The sequence below is a fragment of the Hypanus sabinus genome, chromosome 17 (assembly GCF_030144855.1).
Source record: "Hypanus sabinus isolate sHypSab1 chromosome 17, sHypSab1.hap1, whole genome shotgun sequence".
Taxonomy (NCBI): domain Eukaryota; kingdom Metazoa; phylum Chordata; class Chondrichthyes; order Myliobatiformes; family Dasyatidae; genus Hypanus; species Hypanus sabinus.
In genome coordinates, this window is record NC_082722.1 from 28484309 (window position 1) to 28509071 (window position 24763).

At 36.7% G+C, this 24763-nt stretch overlaps 2 protein-coding genes across 2 annotated transcripts in view; both read right to left on the reverse strand.

Moving 5' to 3' along the window:
- Positions 1–459: 459 nt before the first annotated feature.
- The window catches only part of LOC132406770 (V-type proton ATPase subunit d 1), a 50400-nt gene continuing 26096 nt past the window's right edge, over positions 460–24763 (reverse strand). The window contains exons 2-8 of the mRNA XM_059992732.1: positions 21813–21984; positions 9915–10093; positions 7726–7805; positions 7211–7288; positions 3837–4013; positions 3355–3432; positions 460–1680 (exon numbers count right to left, since the gene is read on the reverse strand). Coding sequence (XP_059848715.1) covers positions 1519–1680; positions 3355–3432; positions 3837–4013; positions 7211–7288; positions 7726–7805; positions 9915–10093; positions 21813–21984 — 926 coding nt within the window. The 3' untranslated portion in view covers positions 460–1518. The remainder of the gene's footprint in view (positions 1681–3354; positions 3433–3836; positions 4014–7210; positions 7289–7725; positions 7806–9914; positions 10094–21812; positions 21985–24763) is intronic.
- LOC132406771 (uncharacterized) lies at positions 16076–20754 on the reverse strand. The gene is made up of 2 exons (XM_059992733.1): positions 17031–20754; positions 16076–16398 (listed from the first exon to the last, which is right to left on the reverse strand). The coding sequence occupies exons 1-2, from the start codon at positions 17623–17625 to the stop codon at positions 16391–16393; spliced, it is 603 nt and encodes a 200-aa protein (XP_059848716.1). The 5' UTR covers positions 17626–20754; the 3' UTR covers positions 16076–16390.

The following is a 24763-nucleotide window of genomic DNA, read 5'->3' on the forward strand; positions in this document are numbered from 1 at the left end:
GTGATAGTGTGGAGTAAGCTGCCAGCACTAGCATTGAATGAAGGTTTGATTAACATTTAAAAGAAATGTGGGTAGGTACATGGTAGGGTGAGGCATGCAAGGCTATGGGCTGGGCGTAGGCCAATGGAGGCAAGGTTTGGCATGAACTAGATGGGCTGAAGAGCCTGTTTCTGTGCTGCAGTTTTCTATGACTCTGTGAATAAAGATATAAGCCAACTGGCAGGAAAATAGAGGTCAAGGACCAGCCAGACACAGCAGCCGTGACAATGAGTTTAGCCTACCCCTATTTGTTTTGATATACACATGCAATGAAAATCCTTCACAATATTCTTGCAGTGGTTTACCAAAGGCAAAGAAACAAATTAGAACTTTAATTCCTAAATGAATGTAGTAGATGAACAAATTGTAGACAAACCTAATGTTTAACTGAAGGGCTCAGAAATTCAAATTCAAAACATCTACGGTAATTAGGAAAGATTTATTGACCTGTCTTCAAAGAAGCACATTTAGAATAAACAAAAAGAAATGAAAAACTAAATCTGGAACTGTTCAATGCATTTTTGAACATCTGGACCAAAATCGGTTTCACAATAAAATATTTAACTAAATACATCTGTTGTTAAAGAACCTCATCAGATATACAATATACAGTTGTCAACAAATCACAGGATTAGCTTTTAGTCTCAGGTTAATCAGAATATATCCTAATTATTACACAAAACAGTTAGCATGAATTACCTAACAGCACAGAAATTACAGGTGCATATTCATGAATCTACCATTCTGAAAATTCCCATTTTATACTTCAAGATTTCAAGCAAAACTGCTACAGTGAACATGGGTTAAGCAAGCAATCTTTTTCTCAATGTAAACAGTTTAGCATGAATGCTGGAGTAATGCCAAAATGCCACATGCAGAAATAAATGCTCCAAAATCAATTCTGAAAGAAAAAGATCTGACAATTGGCTTCAACACAAAAGCCAACTTTCACTTCCCCAATGCTATTTGGTGTATTTGCTGGAAATATAGCACATTGAAATATCTGAAAAGGTAACACTGACCTCCTGATCCAGCTATTCACCTTGACTGTGCAGCAATCAGGACACAAACATGACTTCAATAAAGATTTTTTTTATGCACTCAGAGAATAGTAACGTTGCCATAAGCTAGTGTGCCACACAATTGAAACATCAGGTTTAAAAAACAATCACTACAATTAAATAGAGAAAATAGCAATGGTTTTGAACATAGCAAAACCACTTGCAAATCCCACTGAGATTACCATAATTAAAATTCTTCTGAAGTATTCACAAGGATTTGGAGTTTCAATGTCTTAATGTAATTTCAAGAAAGATTACACATTAGATTGTCAATAATGCCTTTTAAATAAAACTGAAATATGTGGAATACATCCAGGAAACTCAATACACGTTTTACACATGAAAACATTCTTAATTAGAAACAGTGCAGGGCGATCAATGCAATTAACATATCATGTATCAGTAGTCAATCAGGACTTCAGAAGATCGGAATGTAATTATCAATCTTGGCCCTGTGCCTCTGTGCGATACATTCTGCAATCCACACAATATTCCTGCATTCCTGTTCTTTAAGTTTCACGTATGCATAGAAGACGCCAAAGTGGAATTGGTTTAGGAATGCCAACTTGTTCAGTTTAACCTGAAACATACATGCCAAAAGTTGATGTCAGAATTGCACAGGGGTTAGATTCCCTAAATTTTGATTCTAAATATTTACAATACTTTTGCAGAACTTAAGGTAGGTAAATTCTTTATCCTTTTCTGACACCCACTTCAATAAGCTCCTTTATAAGTAGTGTGAGCTTAAGGTTTCATAGACCTTGAGACATTTTATAACTGCTCTATACTTAAACAGGAATTTCCTGTTCCTAAACTCACAATCACAAATCACACATTTTAATTGTTGCTAATAATGTCAATGTAAACTTGCTAAAAACAGCAGGTTGCCTCTAAAAGCATCCGAGCAGTCACCTGTAGGTTACTCACACTATCTTGTGGAAAATCCCATTGCAAGGTTACTGGATTTACTGAAGTTGAATAGAAAATTATTTTAAGAGGCTGTACACTAATTCAACAAGATTACACTGAAGTTATTAGCAAGAACAAACTGCAATTTTAATAACACCAACATAGAAAAGCAACAGCATTTTCAAATATTGAAAACAGCAGAAATTACAGCAATAACATTAAGAGCAATACTAGTGGCTACAAATAGTTGTTTTTTTTAAAATATACAGCCATAAACTTGTAAATATCTACATTGTTTTCTCCCTTCCAAATTCCCTTAATGCCTGTAACATTAACAGGAAGCCCTGTCGCAACCTTCAGCTCTGGCTGCAAGAGGCTCCCGTACACAATGTTGATGTCAAATCCAAGGTTACAAACCACATGCAGGAAGATACAGCTGGCATCATTTTTGAGTTTCAGGTAGAGCCATTCAGCATGGAACCATGTCCTTTGATCTCAGTATCCATGCCTGTTTCTATTCTCTTGATGCGCAGTTCAATGTGGATCAAAGGAAGAATTCCCAGAATCACACATCCCAAGAGCACTATAGTGCTGAATATTTTATACAGCTAGAAGCACCCAACAGCATGGATCTGAGGCACAAGGAGGGTGTGAAGGGCGTTGCAGAATTGCCCTCTACACGTAGCTGTGTGCTTTCCCAAACAGGTGAGAGCAGATTCAACAGTCATTCAATTCCCGTCCCCTACATTTCTTTGCCAGTGACACCACACAGTATCTGCCAAATATTCAAAATGCTTCATGCACATCTTGCAAAGTGAAAACAGCAGCTGCTACAACACAAGGAGACGTTGAGCCTGGGCCATTGTACATTCCCCCACCTATATTCATGCTCTGTATACCCAACAACATTTTCTTGATACTAATGAAAATTTTCTTTACAGCCCCTCAAAGACACCAACATACAAGGTATAAACAACCCAACAACCTCCAAGAACTTCTCATTCCTACAGTGACATCTACCATAGCCATTTTTAAAAATCTCATGCAATGAAAACTCTTTAGGACTTTTTATACAAAATTGATGAATTTATCAAATTGTTGCCAATCTACTCACCAATTAAAAATAGATAGTTCATCTCAATGCATCAGCAACATTTTACTTAATAGGCACTAACTAATCTCATTGCTCCAACCTTTGTTTGAGATTATATCAACATTGAAAACAAATGTGCATGAAACTAAATTTTGGGCTCCATGTCAATGTCCACACTCTGGGTGAAGAACACGAGGGCACATTTCATGCAGTCCTCCACTTCTGTCCCTAGCACTTATTAAAATAAAGTACCTCATGTTCAAAAAATCTATCCTCGAGGGTTTTGTCTCCAGGATTGCTGCCAGCTCCTTCAAAAAGTAGTTTGTATTCCTGAGGAAGAGATAGCAGTGCAGTCAGGATCAGATAGTTGTCTCCAAATACAGCCAAATAATTTGTTAACACAATTGTTTTTAAATCGTGCACCAACAGCATTTGCTAAATAGTAATTTATATCCAATACTTTATTCTACACACAATGAAAACCACTGACTTACACTTAAGTTTGTAATATCAGAAGAAAATTTAAAGATGAGCAACTCCAATATATTGTGTTTTGAAACTGAAGCACACACACTTTAAGACTTAACAAGCATGAATTTCATTGTACTAGAGAATGCAGAAATCAAAATTACTTTAAATAAGGTTCACAAATTGTAGATAAGTTAGTTGCAATTTGGCAATTTTCGTGTGCATTATTCTAGAATTCTTCACAGCAGAACCTCCCCAATACTTACTGGGTAATAGTCTGCCACTGTCTTCACCTGCTCATAGTCATCAGCTCTAGCTAACTGAGCAAGTCCTTCAGGATAAAGTTTTCCACAATGAGGGAACAGTTTAGCTCGATCTTCTTTAGACAGCTCCGTCCCAAAAGAGTTTATGGTGATGATGAAAGCCCGCCTGTCTGCTTCAAACTACACAATACAAAAAAAATTAATTTACCTATCAAGTTTTATCTCACAAAGTGACCTGCAAAATACTGCACATTTTTGTAAAGCATATAACCCAATTAATACAGTTATACTAATATGGAACTGACCAAGCTGCAAATGTGATTAATCAACGTTTTAAATTACAATAAAACACTTGTGCTTTCAGGGTACTTGGAGGTACACAATAGGTCAAAGTCATCATAGTATCCTTAACAGGAAATCCATCCTGACAAATCTGTTGAAATGGTTTGAGAAAATAACAGGCAGGATAGACAAAGGAGAGGCAGCAAATGTTTTTTTTTTACCCACATAGAAACATAGAAAACCTACCACACGATACAGGTCCTTCAGCCCACAATGTTGTACCAAACATGTACTTACTTTAGAAATTACCTAGAGTTAAGCGTAGCCCTGTATTTTTCTAAGCTCCAGGTATCTATCCAAGAGTCTCTTAAAAGACCCTATCGTATCTGCCTCCACCACCGTCGCTGGCAGCCCATTCCATGCACTCACCACTCTCTGCATAAAAAAAACTTACCCCCAACATCTCCTCTGTACCTACTCCCTGGGTCCTCTTGTGGCAACCATTTCAGCCCTGGGAAAAAGCTTCTGACTATCCACACGATCAATGACTCTCATCATCTTATACATCCGTATCAGGTCACCTCTCATCCTCCATCGCTTCAAGGAGAAGTGGCCAAGTTCACTCAACCTGTTTTCAGAAGGCACACTCCCCAATCCAGGCAACATCCTTGTCAATCTCCTCTGCACCCTTCCTATAGTTTCCACATCCTTCCTGTAGTGAGGTGACCAGAACAGCACAGTTCTCCAAGTGGGGTCTGACCAGGGTCCTATATAGCTGTAACATTACCTCTCGGCTCTTAAATTCAGTCCCACAGTTGATGAAAGCCAATGCACCCTATGCTTTCTTAACCACACAGTTAACCTGCTCAGCAGCTTTGAGTGTCCTACGGACTTGGACCTCAAGATCCCTCTGATCCTTCACACTGCTAAGAGCTTTACCATTAATACTATATTCTGCCATCATATTTGACCTATCAAAATGAACCACCTCACCCTTATCTGGGTTGAACTCCATCTGTCACTTCTCAGCCCAGTTTTGCATCCTATCAATGTCAGCTGTAGCTTTTGACAGCCCTCCACACTATCCACAACTCCCCCAACCTTTGTGTCTTCAGCAAATTTACAAACCTATCCCTCCACTTCTTCATCCAGGTTATTTATTAAAAAAATCACGAAGAGAAGGTGTCCCAGAACAGATCCCTGAGGCACACCACTAGTCACCAACCTCTATGCAGAATATGACCCATTTACAACCATTCTTTGCCTTCTGTGGGCAAGCCAGTTCTGGATCCACAAAGCAATGTCCCCTTGGATCCTATGTCTCCTTACTTTCTCAATAAGTCTTGCATGAGGTACCTTATCAAATGCCTTGACTTGCAAATTTCTGTATGGCACTTACTTGGATTTTCAGAAGGCCTTTGGCAAGAGGTCACACAAGGCTACTAAACAAGAGCCCATAGTATTACAGAAAATACACTAGCATGGACAGAAGGTTGACTGAGTGGGTGAAGGCTAAGAGTGGGAATAAAGGGTAGCTTTTCTGGTTAGCTGCTGGTGACTAGTGGTGTGCTCCATGGACTGTGTTGGGTTCACAACTTTTCATGCTATGTTAATGATCGGGATAATGGAATTGATGGCCTTGTGGCCAGGTTTTACACCTGATAAAAACAGGTGGAGGGGCATGTAGTGATGAGGAAGCAGGAAGTCTGCAGAAGGACTTGAACAAATTGGAAGAATGGGCAAAGTGACAGACAGTGCAAAGAAGTGTGTGGTCATGCACTTTGATAGCAGGAATAAAGACTAAACGAGATGCAAATTTAGAAATGTAGGTACAAAGGAACTTGGAAGTCCCAGTGCAAAATTCCCTAAAGGTTAGCTTGCAGGTTGAGTCAGTGGTAAGGAAGGTAAATGCAAGATTAGCATTCATTTCAAGAGGTCTAAAATACAAAAACAAGGATGTAGTAAGGTTTTACAAGGCATTGATTTTGGGCCCCATATCTAAGAAAGGATATGCTGGTATTAGAGAGGATCCAGAGGAAGCTTATAAGAATGATCCCAGGAATGAAAGGGTTAACGTGTGAAAAGCATCCGAATGGCTCCGTGCCTGTACTCACTGCAGTTTAGGAGAATGAAAGAGGATCATTCAGATTAGGGGAACTGGCAAAGTGGCAAATGGAATACAGTGTAGGGAAATGTACGGTTGTGCACTTCGGTAGAAGGAATGTAGGCATAGACCATTTTCTAAATGGGGCACAGAATTCAGAAATTAGAGGTGCAAAGTGACTTGAGAGTCCTCATACAGGATTCCCTAAAGGCAAACTGGCAGGTTGAGTCAGTGGTAAGGAAGGCAAATGCAAGGTTAGCATTCATCGAGAAGACTAGAATATAAAGGTAAGGATGTAATGCCGGGGTTTTATAAAACATTGGTTAGACACACACTTATGAGGAGTTTTGGGTCCCTTATCTAAGCAAGGATGTGCTGTCATCAAACAGGGTCCATGTATGAGGAGCATTTGATGGCTCTGGCCTGCACTCACTGGAGCTCAGAAGAATGTGGGGGTGATTTCTCTGAAACCTATTGAATATTGATAGGCCTAGATAGAATGGATACATCCTATAGTGCGGGAGTCTAGGGCCAGGAGCAGCAGCTGCAAAAGACAATTTCCTTTAGAACAGAGATGAAGAATTTCTTTAGCCAGATTGTGGTGAATCTGTGGAATTCATTGTCACAGATGGCTGTGGAAGCCAAGTCATTGGGTATATTTAAAGTGGAGGTTAATAGGTTCTTGATTAACAAAGATGTAAAAGATTACAGGGAGAAGGCAAAAGAATGGGGTTGAGAGAGATAATAAATCAGGCAGAGAAGACTTGATGAGCCGAGCGGTCTAACTCTACTCCTAGGTCTTATGGCCTAAAATTACCCAATATTACATAATTTAAGCAGATCTCTAAGTAAGGTAATATGTTGATTTTTATTAACCAGAAAAAGACACTTTATTTAGGGGACAAATTTATTGAAAAAGCTAGATGCACAAGTGCACAAAGAACCTAAAGCAATATTTCAGAATCTTGTGCAATGTATTCAAAATTCTCACCTCCAAAATAGGACACATTGCATCAGCAGTTGTACCTCCCAAAGTCTTGCAGAACTTATAAAATGATTCAAGATATGCCTGAAGGCAAGAAAACCAATTAAGTCAATTACGCATCAAGATGCATCTAAAATTATATGAAACAACTCAACAAAGTTCACCATTAAATTATAACAAGGCTAGTTAATAATGTCATTATAATCAAATGACATTCCAACAAAATACAAGTCTCACATCAGAGTCTACACCAGCAATTTTATTGCCAATAATATTAAATCGTGGGTGGTTTAGTGTACAACTGAATGCCAACTGAGCCTTGGTTTGATATTTATAGAATATTGTTAGTGGTTTTGGGACTTCTTGAACAATACACATTGAGAGGGATTTTACTGGTTTTATTACAACCATGCTACCACTGGCTGCCCAAGAGGAGAATGTCTGCCATTTCTTGGCACAGACATTATTTACTGTTGTGCATAGAGATTTAAAATTTTCAGATAGGGTTAGTTTGTAGTTACCTTGTATAGTGTGTTACGAATAATTTCAATATTCATTTCATCAAGGTCCTGTTCAGATATACAATCCTGGAAAAATGCAGCTGAAATAAAGATAAAGACCCCCTTATTGCACTTATCCTTGTACATTCTAAGCTACAAGTTCTCAAACAAATGCAATTACTTTAAAAATACTTAAGAACTATCAATAACTATAAACTGCATATGCTTCCAAACACAGAAGCATTTAAACCATTCAGCATGTTGCTTGCATCCTGTGTTCCTGTCTCTTTCCTGGCTGGAAGAATTATTTAGAAAAGACCAGAGGGTGGAAGTAACTGCAGAGCTGTCCCAAAAAGGGAGAACATCTTCAGAAACAGGTTAATGATTAATTACATTTCTGAAGTATTCAGGGAACAAAAAGCTTCTTAAAAAAATTCTAAGCAATCTAGCTTCTATTCTGGCTAAAGTCACCACTTTGAAAACAGAATGGAAATCAACTCAAAGTCCACAATTATGTGGACCCTCACAGCATTAGCACAGCATGCTCCGAAAGCTCTCAGCAATTTGCCAAGAAAAAACTGAAGTGCTTCATGTCGCGGTGCACAGATCAGGGGAAAGAAAACTCTAAAAGGTTACACATCTGGGCTGTCAGCATACGATCGTAAAGATTTAATGAATTAAAAAGAAGAACATGCTCAAGAACTTGGTAAAGATCTCATGCAGCACCACTTTAATATATTCCAATTCACACAAGGGAGATGCTTAAATACTCTCACTTTGTCATCAGTATTCAAAGGTTTCTAAGAATATTTTAATAAAACATAGATCAGAATTTCTTGTAGGAGCTATCCTTTTGTTTATTAAGCATTAAATTTTTGGACACCTAAACCTGGATCTCAGTTTTATTCTTGAGGGACAAAGGCTGAACCATTCCAGAGTACAATAGAACCTACATAATTTCTTCGTACAGCATTCTAGATACCCAACTTTTGTTTAAGAAGTTAACTTACTGACATAGTACAAGTAAACAACTGAAATACAATAATAAACTCATTTCCAGTCTGCACTGGCTACCTATATACCTTATTCTTCAAATTAAGGGTGTCATCAATTGAAATTTAACTGTTTCTGTCCAAAATGTTGTTTGACCTGGTAAATATTTCCAGCCCTTTTCCATCTTTTAAAATGTATACTTAAATTAATCAGAATCAGGTTTATATCACCGGCATATGTCGTGAAACTGGTCTTTGCAGCAGCAGTACAATACAAAATAATAATAATAATGCACATACGCATGTATACACATTCAGAAATCGGATGGCAGAGAGGAAGAAGCTGTTCCTGAATCGCTGAGTGTGTGCCTTCAGGCTCGCACTCACTAACAGCCAAGGAGTGGAGCCATCCAGCTTTTGCAGGGCTGAAAAGGAAAAACTGGAGAGAATAGCTGCCAATCTTTGTGTGGTCTTCTAATTAACGCAGTTTCTTTGAACAGGAAAGGCAAGCTTGCTTTCGTGTGAAGCTGCATTGAAGATTGCTTCTCAATTCATTACAGCAATATTTAATTCCAGCAAAGTTTATTAAATATTTGGGAAATACAAAAAAAAACACAGGCTCATCTTTCCTATTTAAAAGAAAGGGTATAACTTCACCCATCCCATTACTGAACTGTTCCCACTCTCAAGGACTCTGCATCTCATGTTCTTGATATTTATTGTTAATTTATTTTTTATTTTGTTTTCTTTCTTTTTGTATTTGCACAATTTGTTGTATTTTGTACATTGGGTGTTCATCCGGTGTATTAGGTGGGGTCTTTCATTGATTCTATTTTGTTTTTATATTTACTTTGAACGCCCACAAGAAAATGAATCTCAGGGTTGTATATGGTGACGTACATGTACTTTAATAATAAATTTACTTTGAACTTTGAAATTAGGTGGCTTGCAAACACAGTTCTATTATTATGAGCAATCATCCTATTCTGGTCTGTAATCATCAGCTCCTTCCCCAGTCTCTTAGAAGTGACTAAAAATCGTACGTAACAAACAAAATTTTGCTGTGTGATCAAGTCTAGAAGAATAATAATATCTTTATTGTGGTGGAATAAGGCAGAATCATGAGCAAAATCTCAATAACTAAAGATGTTTAGATTGATCATGTTAGAAATATCAAACATCTTTTCTGAGAATTCCAGTCACTGACATGTTTCTTACCCAAAGGAGTATCAACCAAGATGGCATTATAGAGTTCTGCTGGTGTCTGAGCAATGTTCACAGCTTCCATTTGTTCAAAGCTGCCCAAGGGATGGCACTTTGGAACCAGTTCAGAAATGGATCGCTGATGTAATGTTCCAGTTATCAGGAGAATTACGTTGTCGATCATGTAGCTGTACCTATACAAAATAAAATTGCACATTAGGTGTTAAAAGCTGCTGCTCAGCTCTGTATCTCAATCACATACATTAGAGCTGAAAATCTGAATGCATCATCTCACACTCAGAGCACCTTTGAACAGCAATATCCCAGCATAAACACAGAAAATGCTGGAAACAACAACAGGTTAGGCAGCAACCAGAGGGAGAAAAAGTGTGCATCCCTACTCAATGACCTTCATTCAGAACTGGGAAACTACTCGGAACCTTGAAGAAAAAAGGGAGAGGCTGTGAGAACAAAGGGAATGGTAGAAACAGAGTGGTCTCTACAAAATGCTGCAAATCAGTATTGACTGGCAGAGGGTACTGAATATTAGTTGATGGCTACTATTCTGTCCTGAGCTGTGTAAAGAGCAGAACACAGGCAACACAGTGCTGCAGCGAGAAGAGTTGTGGCCTCAGCACTGGTCAAGTACATTTAATCTACACCTTGGGTGTTATGTGAAGTTTGCACATTCTCCATTTGACTGAGTTGGTTTCTTCTAAGTGCATTGGTTTGGTAAGTAAATTGGGCAGTGTCAATTGTCTCTAGCGTAGGTGATGGATAGAATCTAGAAGTGTGCTGAAGAGAACGTGGAGAGTACAAACAGGATTAATGTGATATTCATGGAAATGGCTGGCTGATGATTGGTGTGGACTCAACCTGAAAGATTCCACTTCATGCTAACTGATTATGGCACAGGATTGATAAAATTACACAAGAACTAGCCACAGATCAAAAGACAAGCAGCAGATGATGAAAATCTGGAATAAAATCCAAAAATGTTGATAACACCCAGCAGGCCTGAGCGTAGAAATAGTACTCCAGACTGATTCAATTGACCTTATGTCAAGTGTCTCCTCAGACCTCTACTGTGAGGAGTCATTGACCTGAGACACCATTCCCCACATTCCCTGGTCTTGCTCCCAACCTAATCAAAAGAAAAACACAAAACTGGGAGATGTATGCCTCAATTCTTTCTAACTTAGCGAGGTGCGCACTCATGACGTGGTGACGTGATAATGTATGCCATTCACATACTTTTACATATAACCCCAAATGAATTATGTAAACAAATGCTAAACAACATATTTACAATATTACTCAAATATTACTGAAATATTAAGTCCACAACACAACACAGCCAATTCTGACAAAAACTAGAGGATTTATTCCTTGAAATTCCTGTTGGGACTTTTTCAGCATTCTCCTTTAGTTCAGTACCACCAGTTACACCATCAATATTTCTGTCTTCCAGCCAGATGAGCTATAGCTAAAAAGTCTTCAGTGCTCTTTCTTCATCAATACCAATCCATATCATCCAATTTCCCTCCATCTTCACGCCAAACACTTTGGTCTATCCATCCTTTTCCCTTTTCTGCAAGTTTAAATGCGCCCATTTTAGAAACATAGTCCCATTTTTTCTAACTTTTTTTAAAATTTCTATGTCTGATGTAGTTTTCATGATTTGTTTGTTAGTGATAGTCTCTCTTCATTTGAACAATTGTCAGTTAAGCAGTCTACCTAGAACTCACTTTCTTCGATAATTACAAATTAGAGACTTTTTGCATTCTCTTTCTTTCTTTTTCAATTTTTTTTATTGATTTTCATATATACATATAAAAAAACATAACATAATAATGAGTAAATTATGAATACAATAGACTTGAAGTCACGTTGATAATAAGATAACAATATCCTATTAAACATCAACAGAAAAAAATACATTAATCAATCAAGTCCATATAATTATATATGAAAAAAAAACAAAAATAATCATTAAAAGAAGAAAAAATTTGAAAATGTGAAAAAAGTATAAATTAACAAAAATAAAACACTAAACTAAACTAATATGGGCAATAATAATAGCTTATAAGTATATGATAGTGTCAAAAAACTCCAGAACTCCATACCTGAACATGAATAAGCAGAAAGAAGGTCCGGAAAAGGCCAAATTAATTCATATGAAAATGTCGAATAAACGGTCTCCAAGTTTCTTCAAATTTAATTGATGAGTCAAAAATAGTGCTTCTAATTTTTTCCAGGCTCAGATAAGAAATAGTTTGAGAAAACCACTGAAACGTGGTAGGAGGATTTACTTCTTTCCAATTTTGTAATATAGACCTTCTGGCCATTAATGTTACAAAAGCAATCATTCGTCTGATTGAAGGGGAAAACTGATTACCATCTTCATTTGGTATGCCAAAAATTGCAGCAATAAAATGAGGTTGTAAATCTATATTCCAAATTGAAGAAATGATAGTAAATATGTCCTTCCAATAGTTATGTAAAGTGGGACATGACCAAAACATATGGGTCAATGAGGCCACTTCTGAATGACATCTGTCACATTGAGGGTTAATATGAGAATAGAATCGAGCAAGTTTATCTTTAGACATATGAGCTCTATGTACAATTTTAAATTGTATTAAAGCATGTTTAGCACATATAGAAGAGGAATTAACCATTTGCAAAATTTTTTCCCATTTATCTGTTGATATATTATATCGAAGTTCTTTTTCCCATTCTTGTTTAATTCTAACTGATATTTCTGATTGTATCTTCATAATCATATTATAAATAAAAGCTACTAATCCCTTCTGACATGGGTTTAAGGTAAAAATCAAATCTGTAAAATCCACTAAAGTTGAATTAGGAAAAGATGGTAAAACTTTATGTAAGAAATTTCTAATTTGTAAATATCTGAAAAAATTAGATTTAGGTAATTCAAATTTGTTGGAAAGTTGATCAAATGACATCAAAGTGTCTTCAAAGAAAAGATCACGAAAACATTTTATACCTTTCCTTTTCCATATGTTAAAAGCTTGATCTGTCCAAGAGGGTTTGAAAAAGAAATTAAGTAAGATAGGGCTATCAAGACCAAAGTTTTTCAAAGTAAAAAACTTATGAAATTGAAACCAAATTCGTAATGTATGTTTAATAACAGGATTAGATATTTGTTTATTAAATTTAACTAAATCAGCATGAAGACAAGAACCAAGAACAGAGAATAGAGAATATTCCTTTACCTCATTACATTCCAAATTTACCCACTGTGGGCACAGTGGTGAATCCAAATCTAGTTTCCAATACATTAAGTTACGAATATTATTTGCCCAATAATAAAATCTAAAGTTAGGTAAAGCTAAACCACCATCTTTTTTAGATTTTTGTAATTGCCTTTTACTTAACCTAGGGTTTTTATTTTGCCACACAAATGAGGAAATTTTTTAATCAATGTTATCAAAAAAAGATTTAGAAATAAAAATTGGTAAGGCTTGAAATAAGTATAAAAATTTCTGTAAAATCATCATTTTAATAGCATTAATCCGACCAATTAATGATAAAAATAAAGGAGACCATCTTGTAGTAAGTTGATGAATTTGATGAAGCATAGGTAAAAAATTCAGTCTAAATAAATCTTTATATTTCTTGGTAATTTTTATACCTAAATAGGTAAAGTTATCAGTAACAATTTTAAATGGTATCCTATCACTCAATAAAGTTTGTGCATTTAAAGGAAATAATTCACTCTTATCTAAGTTTAGTTTATAACCAGAAAAAATACCAAATTGAACCAACAAGGATAAAATAGCGGGAATAGACCTATCAGGGTCAGAAATATATAACAGCAAGTCATCAGCATAAAGTGATAATTTGTATAACTTCTCATTACGGGTAATACCAAAAATATTAGGAGATTCACGAATACCAATAGCTAAAGGTTCTAATGCAATATTAAATAATAAAGGACTTAAGGGACAGCCTTGTCTCGTACCACGAGATAATTGAAAAAAAGAGGATCTATAGTTATTTGTAAGAACAGAAGCAACAGGTTTATGATATATTAATTTAATCCATGATATAAAGTTAGGACTAAAATTAAAATTTCTCAATGTATTAAATAAATATAACCATTCAACTCTATCAAAAGCTTTTTCAGCATCTAATGAGATAACACATTCTGGGATTGTGGGTGGTGAAGTATGAATTATATTAATCAATTTTCTAACATTAAAAAAGGAATACCGATTCCTCATAAAACCAGTTTGATCTTCTGAAATAATCTGTGATAGTACTTTTTCTAATCTAATGGCTAAAATTTTTGTAAGAATCTTAGAATCTACATTTAATAGTGATATAGGGCAATAAGATGTACATAAAGTAGGATCTTTATCTTTTTTAAGAATTAGAGAGATATTAGCTTCATAAAAAGATTGAGGTAATCTCTTCTTAGCAAACGCATCATTAAAAATTTCACATAACCAAGGAGAGAGCAAAGAAGAAAAAGTTTTAAAAAATTCTACTATATAACCATCAGGACCAGGAGCTTTCCCTGAATTCATTGATGAGATAGCCTCTCCTATTTCCACCATAGAGATAGGAGCATCTAACAGGCTATGGTCTTCATCAATCAGTTTAGGAATATTCAAATTGTTAAAAAAATTATCTATCATGGACTGGTCACCATCAAATTCTGATTGATATAAAGATTTATAAAAATCTTGAAAAGTATTATTAATTTCTTTATGATCAGTAGTTAAATTACCGTCTTGTTTGTGAATTTTAATAATTTGTCGCTTAGTCGAAATAGCTTTTAATTGATTAGCTAACAGTTTGCCAGTTCGATCACTGTGAATATAGAATTGAGCCCTGGTCCTAATTAATTGATTTTCAATTGAAGAAGATAATAGTAAACTATGTTCCATTTGAAGCTCAACTCTCTTCTTATAAAGTTCTTTGGTAGGAGTCACGGAATAAATCTTATCAATTTCCTTGATTTTATCCACTAATAAAGCAATATCTAAATATCTTTGTTTTCTTTTACCAGCAGAATATGACATAATTTGTCCACGAATAAAAGCCTTAAAAGAGTCCCAAAGTATTCCTCTGTCGATTTCTTCAGTACAGTTTGTTGAGAAGAACAAGTCAATTTGCTGTTTTATATAGGTGATAAATTCTGGGTCTTGAAGCAAAGTAGCGTTAAGCCTCCAAGATCTGATATTATTGGAATAGTCCGAAATCTTAATAGATAACTTCAAAGGTGCATGATCCGAAATAGTAATAGAATCATATTTACAATCAATAACATCCGTTAATAACCGATGATCAATAAGAAAATAGTCAATTCTAGAATAGCTATGATATACATGTGAAAAAAATGAAAATTCTTTATCTTTAGGGTTCAAAAACTGCCATATTTCTGTAATTCCCGAATCAACCATAAACGAATTAATAAGTAGGGCTGATCTGTTCGGAAGAGTACGAATAGGTTTAGATCTATCCATCTAAGGATTCAAACAACAATTAAAATCTCCACCCATTATCAACATATATTCATTTAGATTAGGAAGGGAAGTAAATAAATGTTTAAAAAATTCAGGGCAGTCAAAGTTTAGAGCATAAATATTAACTAGAACAACTTTCCGATTAAAAAGTGAACCAGTTATCAACAAAAATCTACCCTGTGGGTCAGAAATAATTTCATGACGTGTAAACGATATTGAGGGGTCTATAAAAATAGACACACCCCTAATTTTAGCGGTACAATTCGAGTGAAATTGTTGACCCTTTCAGAACCTAAAAAAACGTTGATTATCCTCCCTCCTGATATGGGTCTCCTGTGCAAAGATAATATTAGCGTTCAGTCTATGGAATACTTTAAATATTTTTTTACGTTTAATAGGATGATTTAAACCATTAGTATTCCAGGAGATAAAGTTAACAGATTTATCCATCATGCTAATATTAGTTGTGTATATCATAAAAGGTTAAAAAGACACATAACCCACAATTCAGGAAGGAGGAGAATTGATTCAGGAGCAACCGGAGAACATGACACCTCAACAATATTAATAATTTAAAGTCCGCCCATAAACTAAAAGCAAAAAAATAAAGAGCAAAAGCGTGAAAAAAGATCCCTACCCCCTCCCCCACCCTTCAAAAAAAAGCCAAGCGGCAGGTGCATAATCTAATACTAATATTACCCCCATTTCAAGATGGCAGCTCTATAAAAAGATTAAAAGAAAACTATATAACACCCAGATTAAGATATAGAGTTGCAAAAAGAAAATATATATCAATCAGAATAAAAAAACTAATATAATAAAACAAACAATCATTAATAAAAAAAGTATAAACATCAAAATTTGAAAGTGTAATATACCTTTAAAAAAAAATCCCGTGTTCAAATACAAGATGACGTTTCAAAAGCAAAGACTTATGGGAAGAAGAAACGCCATTTTGAAAAAGCCATATTACTAAATACAAATGTGAGTTCAGCAATCTGTTAAAAGACAAAATAGGATTAAAAAAAAGGGATGTAATAAACAGTACAATATATATATAAAAAAAAGACCAAAAATCCAAAACATTCGTCCCATTTCTTAGTACAGGCAAACAAATAAATGCTTACAAAAAACAGAATCTTACGGGAAAAAGAAACGACATCTTAAAAAAAAGTAAATCATTATTGCAAAATATAAACGTATATAACCAAAACAGAAAGAAAAAAAAAGATATTATAAAACTTAAAAGGAACATCTATAAACAATGATGATAGTAAAAAAAGCCAGACCCGTAGATCAAAATAAAAAGTTATAACCCAGCTTCATAGGTTAAAACTTAAAGTAAAAAGATATCCTCTCTCCGAAAAATCTTCCACATAACACATAGTTCAAGTTGCACTAGAAGATCGAAATTCTTCAGCAAATTTCTTCGCTTCTTCCGGAGTGTTAAAAATTTGCTGACTGTTGTCGTTCAGCGTAATTCTAAGCTTCGCTGGATACATTAAAGCTTGTTTAAGTCCAATCAAGTAAATCTCTGCCATCACTGGTTTAAAAGCGATTCTGGCTCTCATCACCTCGTAAGAATAATCCTCAACAATTCGAAATTTGAAGGTATTGTAAGAAATCATACCTTTTTTACGAGCTAATCGAATTAAAAGCTCTTTCTCACGAGGATAATGCAGACGAACAATCACCGCTCGTGGTTTATCAGTCGTAGACGAAAACCTCGCAACTCTGTGAGCATGGTCAATAACAGGTTTAGTTTGCAAACCTTCATCACCGAAAATTTCCCACAGTAATTTAGAGAAAAATTCAGTTAAATCACCGGACTCAACTCTTACGGGAAACCCGATAATTCGCAAATTCTGTCTGCGAGATCGATTTTCGAGAGCAGTAATTTTAAACTTATACTGATCTACAGTTTTAAGAGTCGATTGTACCTTCTTATCCAACACTTCAATTGTACGTACTTTTTCAACAATTAATTTTTCAAGAGTCGCCAACTTATCTTCATGCCGCTGAATATCCGATGCCTGCGACTGAAGCTTAGTATCAAGCGACCTAACAGCTCCTTCAAGTTCAGACATTTTCGTGGTAAGCTTGCTTTCCAAACTTGCCATTTTACTTTCCAGCTTGCTTTCCAAACTTGCAAGTTTAGCGTCCAGAAGATTAGAAATTGCGTCGATAGATAAAGGCTCCTTAGACGATTTCTTACTTGTAGCCATTTTGAGTTCGTCAAAGTTAGGTCAAATATAGTTTTAGGGAAAAGAAAAGTCAATCGAAAATATCAACTCATTTGATTAAATTCAAAAAGATTTGATTAAAGGGTGATTATAGTTAAAAAAGTGAAGAGCGCCTAAAAGGCAGATGTTTACGTCGCCATCTTGAAACTCCACTGCATTCTCAAGTATACATTTCCTAAAAGTCCAGATAAAAACTGATTTGATATAATTTTTTAATTTGAAACCCTTCTATAATGCACCTATATCTAATATTTATGGTATGCTGTTGGGAATGAGAAATATTCCTTTAGATAAAATTAAAAATCTTTGGGAACAAGATTTATAAATTTCAATTTCTGAGGACACTTGGAATGAAATTTTTAAATTGGTTAATACCTCATCGTTATGTGCCCGTCATTCCCTTCTACAATTTAATGTGGTTCATAGCGCCCACTTGTCTAAAGATAAGCTGTCTCGTTTTTATTCTGATATATCTCCCTATTGTGACAGATGTAATAATGGAGAAGCTATGTTTTGGACTTGTCCGAGTCTTAAAAAATATAGGAAAGAAGTATTTCAAACTTTTTTCAGTGCTTTTTAAAGTAAATTTTAAACCCAATCCTTTGACTGCCTTATTTGGTATTGTTGGAGGAAATGATGTTATTTTCGAGACACGATTTGCATACTTTGGCCTTTATTTCTCTTATAGCCAGGAGGCATTGTTGCTTAAGTGGAAGGATGCCGCTCTACCTGCTCAATCTCATTGGGTACATAATGTTATGTCATGTTTAAATTTAGAAAAGATTCGCTGTTCAATTTCTGAACCTAGACAAGATTTTTTAACATTGTGGGGACCTTTTTTGAATTACTTTCAAAATCTTTGATCTGCTATTAAGCACAGATGTTGGCTAATAATATGTTAAGGATTTTTTTTCCTTTTGTTAAAACCAAACAGCTGTTTTTTTAAGGTAGTGGGTTTAGATTTTTTGTATAATTAAATTATTTCTTTTCAATTTTATGTTTAAATTTAATCTATATGGATATGAGGTAATTACACTTCATCTGTGATTTCAATACATTGTAATTGAGATATTATTTATCTTACTATACTGTGTATTCTTTTGTAAGAAATTAATAAAAATATTGAAAAAGAAAGAAAGAAACATAGAAAAGCTACAGCAGAATACAAGCCTTTCAGCTCAAGATGCTGTGCCAAACATGTACTTATTTTAGAAATTACCTAGGGTTACCCATACCCCTTTATTCTTCTAAGCTTCATGTAGCTATCCAGAAGTCTCTTAAAAGATCCTATCGTATACCCCTCCTCCACCACCGTCGCCAGCAGCCCATTCCATGTCCTCACCACCCTCTGCGTAAAAAACTTACTCCTGACATCTCCACTGTACCTGCTTCCAAGCACTTTAAAACTGTGCCCCCTCGTGTTAGCCATTTCAGCCCAGGGGGAGAGCTCTGATTATCCACGCTACAATTCTTCTCATCTTATATACCGCTATCAGGTTACCTCTCATCCTCTGTCGCTCCAAGGAGAAAAGGCCAAGTTCACTCAGGGCATGCTCCCCAATCCAAGCAACATCCTTGTAGATCTCCTCTGCACCCTTTTTATGGCTTCCATATCCTTCCTGTAGTGAGGTGACCAGAACTGGCCAGAGTACTCCCAAGTGGAGTCTGACCAGTGTCCTATAAGACTAATGCATCGTATGTCTTCTTAACCACAGATTCAACCTCCGCAGTAGCCTTGAGAGTCCTATGGACTCTGACTCCAAGATCCCTCACACCTCTCAGTTATCTGGGTTGAACTCCATCTGCCACTTCGCAGCCCAGTTTCCCACTGTAACCTCTGACAGCCCTCCACACTATCCACAACACCCTCAACCTTTGTGTCATCAGCAAATTTACTAACCCATCCCTCCACTTCCTCATCCAGGTCTTTTATAAAAATCACAAAGAATAGGGATCCTAGAACAAATCCTTGAGGCACACCATTGATTACCGACCTCCATGCAGAGTATGACCCATCTACAACCACTCTTTGCTTTCTATGGGCAAGCCATTTCTGGATCCACAAAGTAATGTTCCCTTGGATCCCATGCCTCCTTACTTTCTCAATAAGTCTTGCATGGGGTACCTCATCAAATGCCTTGCTACAGCTACTGCTCTACCTTCATCAATGCTTAGTCATATCCTCAAAAAATTCAATCAGGCTCGTAAGGCATGACCTGCCTTTGCAAAGCCATGCTGACTATTCCTAATCATTATGCCTCTGCAAATGTTCATAAATCCTGCCTTTCAGGATCTTCTCCATCAACTTACCAATAACTGAAGTAAGACTCACTGGTCTATAAGTTCCTGGGCTATCTCTACCTCTCTTTCTTGAATAAGGGAACAACATCCGCAACCCTCCAATCCTCCAGAACCTCTCCCGTAAAGATCATTGCCAGAGGATCAGCAATCTCCTCCCTCGCCTCCCACAGTAGCCTGGGGCATATCTCGTCTGGTCCCAGTGAGTTATCCAGCTGGATGCTTCCCAAAAGCTCCTGTACATCCTCTTTCTTAATGTCTATATGTTGAAGCTTTTCAGTCCGCTGTAAGTCATCCCTACAATCGCCAAGGTCCTTTTCCACAGTGAATGATCACTTTGCTTCAGTATTAAGTAACTCCACTGTCTCCTCTGGTTCCATACACTTTTCCACTGTCACACTTGATTGGTCCTATTCTCTCACATCTTACCCTCTTGCTCTTCACATACTTACAGGATGCCTTGGGGTTTTCCTTAATCCTGCTCACCAAGGCCTTCTCATGGCCCCTTCTGAATATTTTCTAAATATTTCTCAAGTTCGAGGATTACTAAACTAAAATGCAAATTTGACATTTCACTCTCCACAGATGCTGGGTATTTCCAATATTCCCTGTTCATATTTCACATTTCTAGCGTCTGCAGCTTTTTACTAAAACAACATTTATAAACAGTGCAATGTTCAAGACTTTAAAAACAGTTGACTGCAGCTTCCTCCAATTCAGTTAATCAGATTTGGTCCGGTTTCACCCATGAACACGATGCTTCTCGCACATTAGTTGTCTTTAAGAGCACATACTGAAAGAAACACAACGTTGTAGTAGAAATATTACTTGCCTTCAATTAAGAATGCTCTGACTTCAAAACTTCAGCGGCTTCAACAACTGCAAGAGCACATATTGCAAACAAGAGATGCTGGAAATCCAGAGTAACACACACTAAATGCTAGAGGAACTCAGCAGGTCAGGCAGCATCCATGGAGAGGAATAAACAGTGAACCTTATGAGCGAAGGCTCTGCAGCACAGCAGATGAAGGGTATCAGCCTGAAACATCAACTGTATATTCCTCTCCATAGATGCTGTCTGACCTGTTGAGTTCCTCCAACATTTGGTACAGCAAATAACATCCTTTCTGACACATTATTAATTAAATGCAATGTTACTCAAATGTAAACAGAGGCGTTGGAAATCTGAAATCTGGAGCTGCTCCCATCTGTGGTGGAAAAGCTTAACAGTTCAGGTCAACAACAATCCATCAGAACCAATAAAAGGACACTCACCAATTTATGTCAACCACTCTTCATTTTGAAGAAAGGTCACTGGCCTGAAACATTAACTGTCTCTCTCCAGGCATGCTGCCTGAACGGCTGAGTATTTCCAGCATTTCTGCCTCTTATATTTCAACAAAAATATTTTTGAATGGGTCTGTTCATAATTTACAACATGTGTTTTCAAATTCAGTTGGAATATCAGCAAAATAGGAAACTTGGATCAAAAAGTACATTTTTAATAAGAGAAACAGGTGCATTTCATGTTCATACTACTCCTGCCAAGATTGTATTGCAAAATATTGCCAAAGGACTTTCTGTACTCTGATGTACCATAAAAGATTTGAAATTTAAAGAACAACTGAGCATTTTACAGGATATCCCCAGAACATTTCAGAAATAATTGAATGTGTAAAATTCACTATTTATTATTAGCAGCGATGGCTAGCCCTGCAGGACTTCAGTAGCAAATGTGTATTTCTGGTGATGTTTAAAAGGAATGCTGGTCATATCTAAATATGGTACAGATACTATCCTGCAAAATCAAAAGTGCATTTAATACATTGTTCCCTAGTTCACTTGTTCCACACTTACAATTAGTTACTCACGTAATAAAGTCAAGAAAGCTGGCCAGTGGCTCATAGGCATGGTTCCTCATGTGCCTGAATTCAACCACCATCTTCTCCTTCAACTTGTCATCAATTACTGACACAGTGAGTGGAGAGGCTTCGTTTGCCAGGAAGTTGCCATAGTCGGTGCTCTGGAGATGGAGTTTCAGATCTGCAACATACAATTTGAGGTACAGAGATAATGGCGAGTATGAGACGAGTTTTTCTACCCTCAAAGCAGAGAGCTCTGGGCTGGAGGAACTCAACAATCAGGCAGCATCCATGGAGAAGAATGAATAGCTGACATCTCAGGCCAAGACCCTTCATTCTGATTTGGCCTGAAATTTGGACTGTATAATTCTCTCCATGAATGCTGCCAGCCTGCCGAGTCCCTCCGGTGTTCTGCGCGTTGCTCTGGATATCCAGCAGCTGCAGAAACTTGCTTTTTTTTATTTAAAACTTGAAACAACATACAGACAGTACTTTTCACATAGTACTTCTGCTCTTGAAGCCAGTGTTAAATTAGTGAAAGCAGTTGTAAATCAAGTCCCTGCAATGTACATTGTTCTCTAACCAATGAAAGGATTTGGAAGAGTAATTTTTAATGAATTATGTAGGGCACTGGATTTTAAAAAATAAACAGATTCCAAAGTAGTTTCAGAATGTAGGTGCAAAAGAATAGAGAAAACTTATCTTAAAACATTTATTATCCTCTAGTTCAGGGGTTCCCAACCTGGGGCCCACGGACCCCTTGCTGAATGTTATTGGTCTAAGGGAACCTGTGCTCTAGTTGAAGCGAATTTCTTCTCCATTGCCTTGACTGTGCTGATACATTATATCTGAGACTGGGACCCTAGAATCTGTATACCCTGCTACAGGGAAATACAAGTACTTACTGTGAACAATAAACACCTTTTTAAAAACTTTATATGTTTCAATGAGAATACTTCATTATTTTAAATCCAAGACAGTGCAGATCTACCCTATCTGATCTCACCTCATGTCAGAACTGGCAGCTCAGGAATTAATCAGGTGAAACTTTTTGCACTTCCTTTACATTATACAAACTGATGGTCTAAGCTTTCGCCATTGGATTGCAGAGTGCATCAAACTCAAAATTCCAAAAATGCATCCAAAACTACTTGCATGTCCTCAAGCTGTTCAGGAAATTTCGTACATGCATGGAGGGCACTAACCATCTCACTGGAATGGGCACACACTTTAGCATAAACACCTCCACTCATGAAATGTCAGAAACTCAGCAAAGATTTGTAACTCACAACAAGCCATTCAGCCATTGACCTACTCCAGCAGAGAGAACTTCATACAGCACCCTCATGAATAGAAGATGGCACTAGAGAGCAACTTCAAGATCATCTGCGTGTGTGGGGAAAGTGGGTGGTAGGCTTTGGGGGTCTAATGTTTTTCTGTTATTCATTTATTGGGGTTTTTTTCTGTTTTGTGGATGTCTGCAAAGCGTAAGAATTTCAGGTTGTATACTGTGTGCATTCTCTGATAATAAATGGAACCATTGAACATTTAGATTGGATACATGCATGCACCGAAAAAAAATTAACTACAGATACTGAGAATCTGAAATTAAAAATGGTGAAGATTTTCAGCAGCTCAGGCATCTATGGAAAAACAATAGTTTGAGTCAAAGGATCTGTCACAGCTGTGTACACATTTTATGGACCTTTATTATCATTCATTCAGTCTGAGCAATTTACTACTGTAACTAGGACACTCGTAAAACATTGTTTTTCCGTTAAGTTGGGAAGGTGGGAGTGTGTTGTGAAAAGGAAAATGCATTTAATGTTGTACAGGGCTAACAATTTATTCTTAATATTTTGCTAATATCCTGCCCTCAAATTTATTAGGACTATTAGTTCTTTTCCCTCTTCCATGGTTCAATATATTGAGTCATACACATGGAAACAGGTCACCACCTGGCCACCACTCCTGCTGACCAGCAAGCACCCATCTGCAGTAATCTGACTTATTCTCTGCACATTCTTATCCACTCCCCCCAGACATGCTAGGGCAGTTTAGTTGCCAGTTACCCTACAACCCACATCTTTGGGATATGGGAGGATACTGCAGCAAACCCACACAATTGCAAGGAGAACACACAAACTCCACAGGAAGCACTGCAGGCAGGGATTTAATCGGCTGCCCCGCTAAGAGCTGACCACTTCACTTATCCTCAAGCTTTTTCTCTGAGTATTCAGGCCCAAACTGTTTGCACCAATTGTCAAACACGCATTGCACGCCAATAGACATCACTGCTGCAAGCAGCTTCCATGCACAAGCTTTCTACAAGAACATGCACGCACACACATCTGAAACTCACATTTGCACTGGAAGATGCTGATTGCTTTAAGCAATTGATCTTGTACTACCGTTCAGTCACGTAGCACATCAAACTAAATTTCCAGGTCAAATCTCCACCTTCCTTACAACTGCATCCAGCTACAAACAATTCCCACAAGGCACCAATAGTACAAGTTGCCGTCTATACTGTTCAATATTTGGAAGGCCACTTTGCATTATGTGTGCAGAGGTAAAAAATATTTTTGGCAAAGATATGTTAAAATAGAGTATCAGACAAAATTGATATTTAAATTTGGCATTTTTTTTAGTTGAATTACAAATTCAGTTCAAGGGAAGATGGGTATATTATAAACACAAAAGATTCTACAGATGCAGAACGACACACACAAAATGCTGGAGGAGCTCAGCAGGTCAGGCAGCATCTATAAAGAAAATGAACAGTCCACAATTCAGACCGAGACCCAGGTATGTATCATCAGGCTAGTAGATTGTGAATCCAGACTTTCAATTAAAGTATACAACTAAAGAATTTCACAAGGCATTGATACTGGGGATTTCTCAAAAGCTGATTTTCCTAATCATGGAGTTGAATTTCCATATTTTCTTTGCTGCCTCTC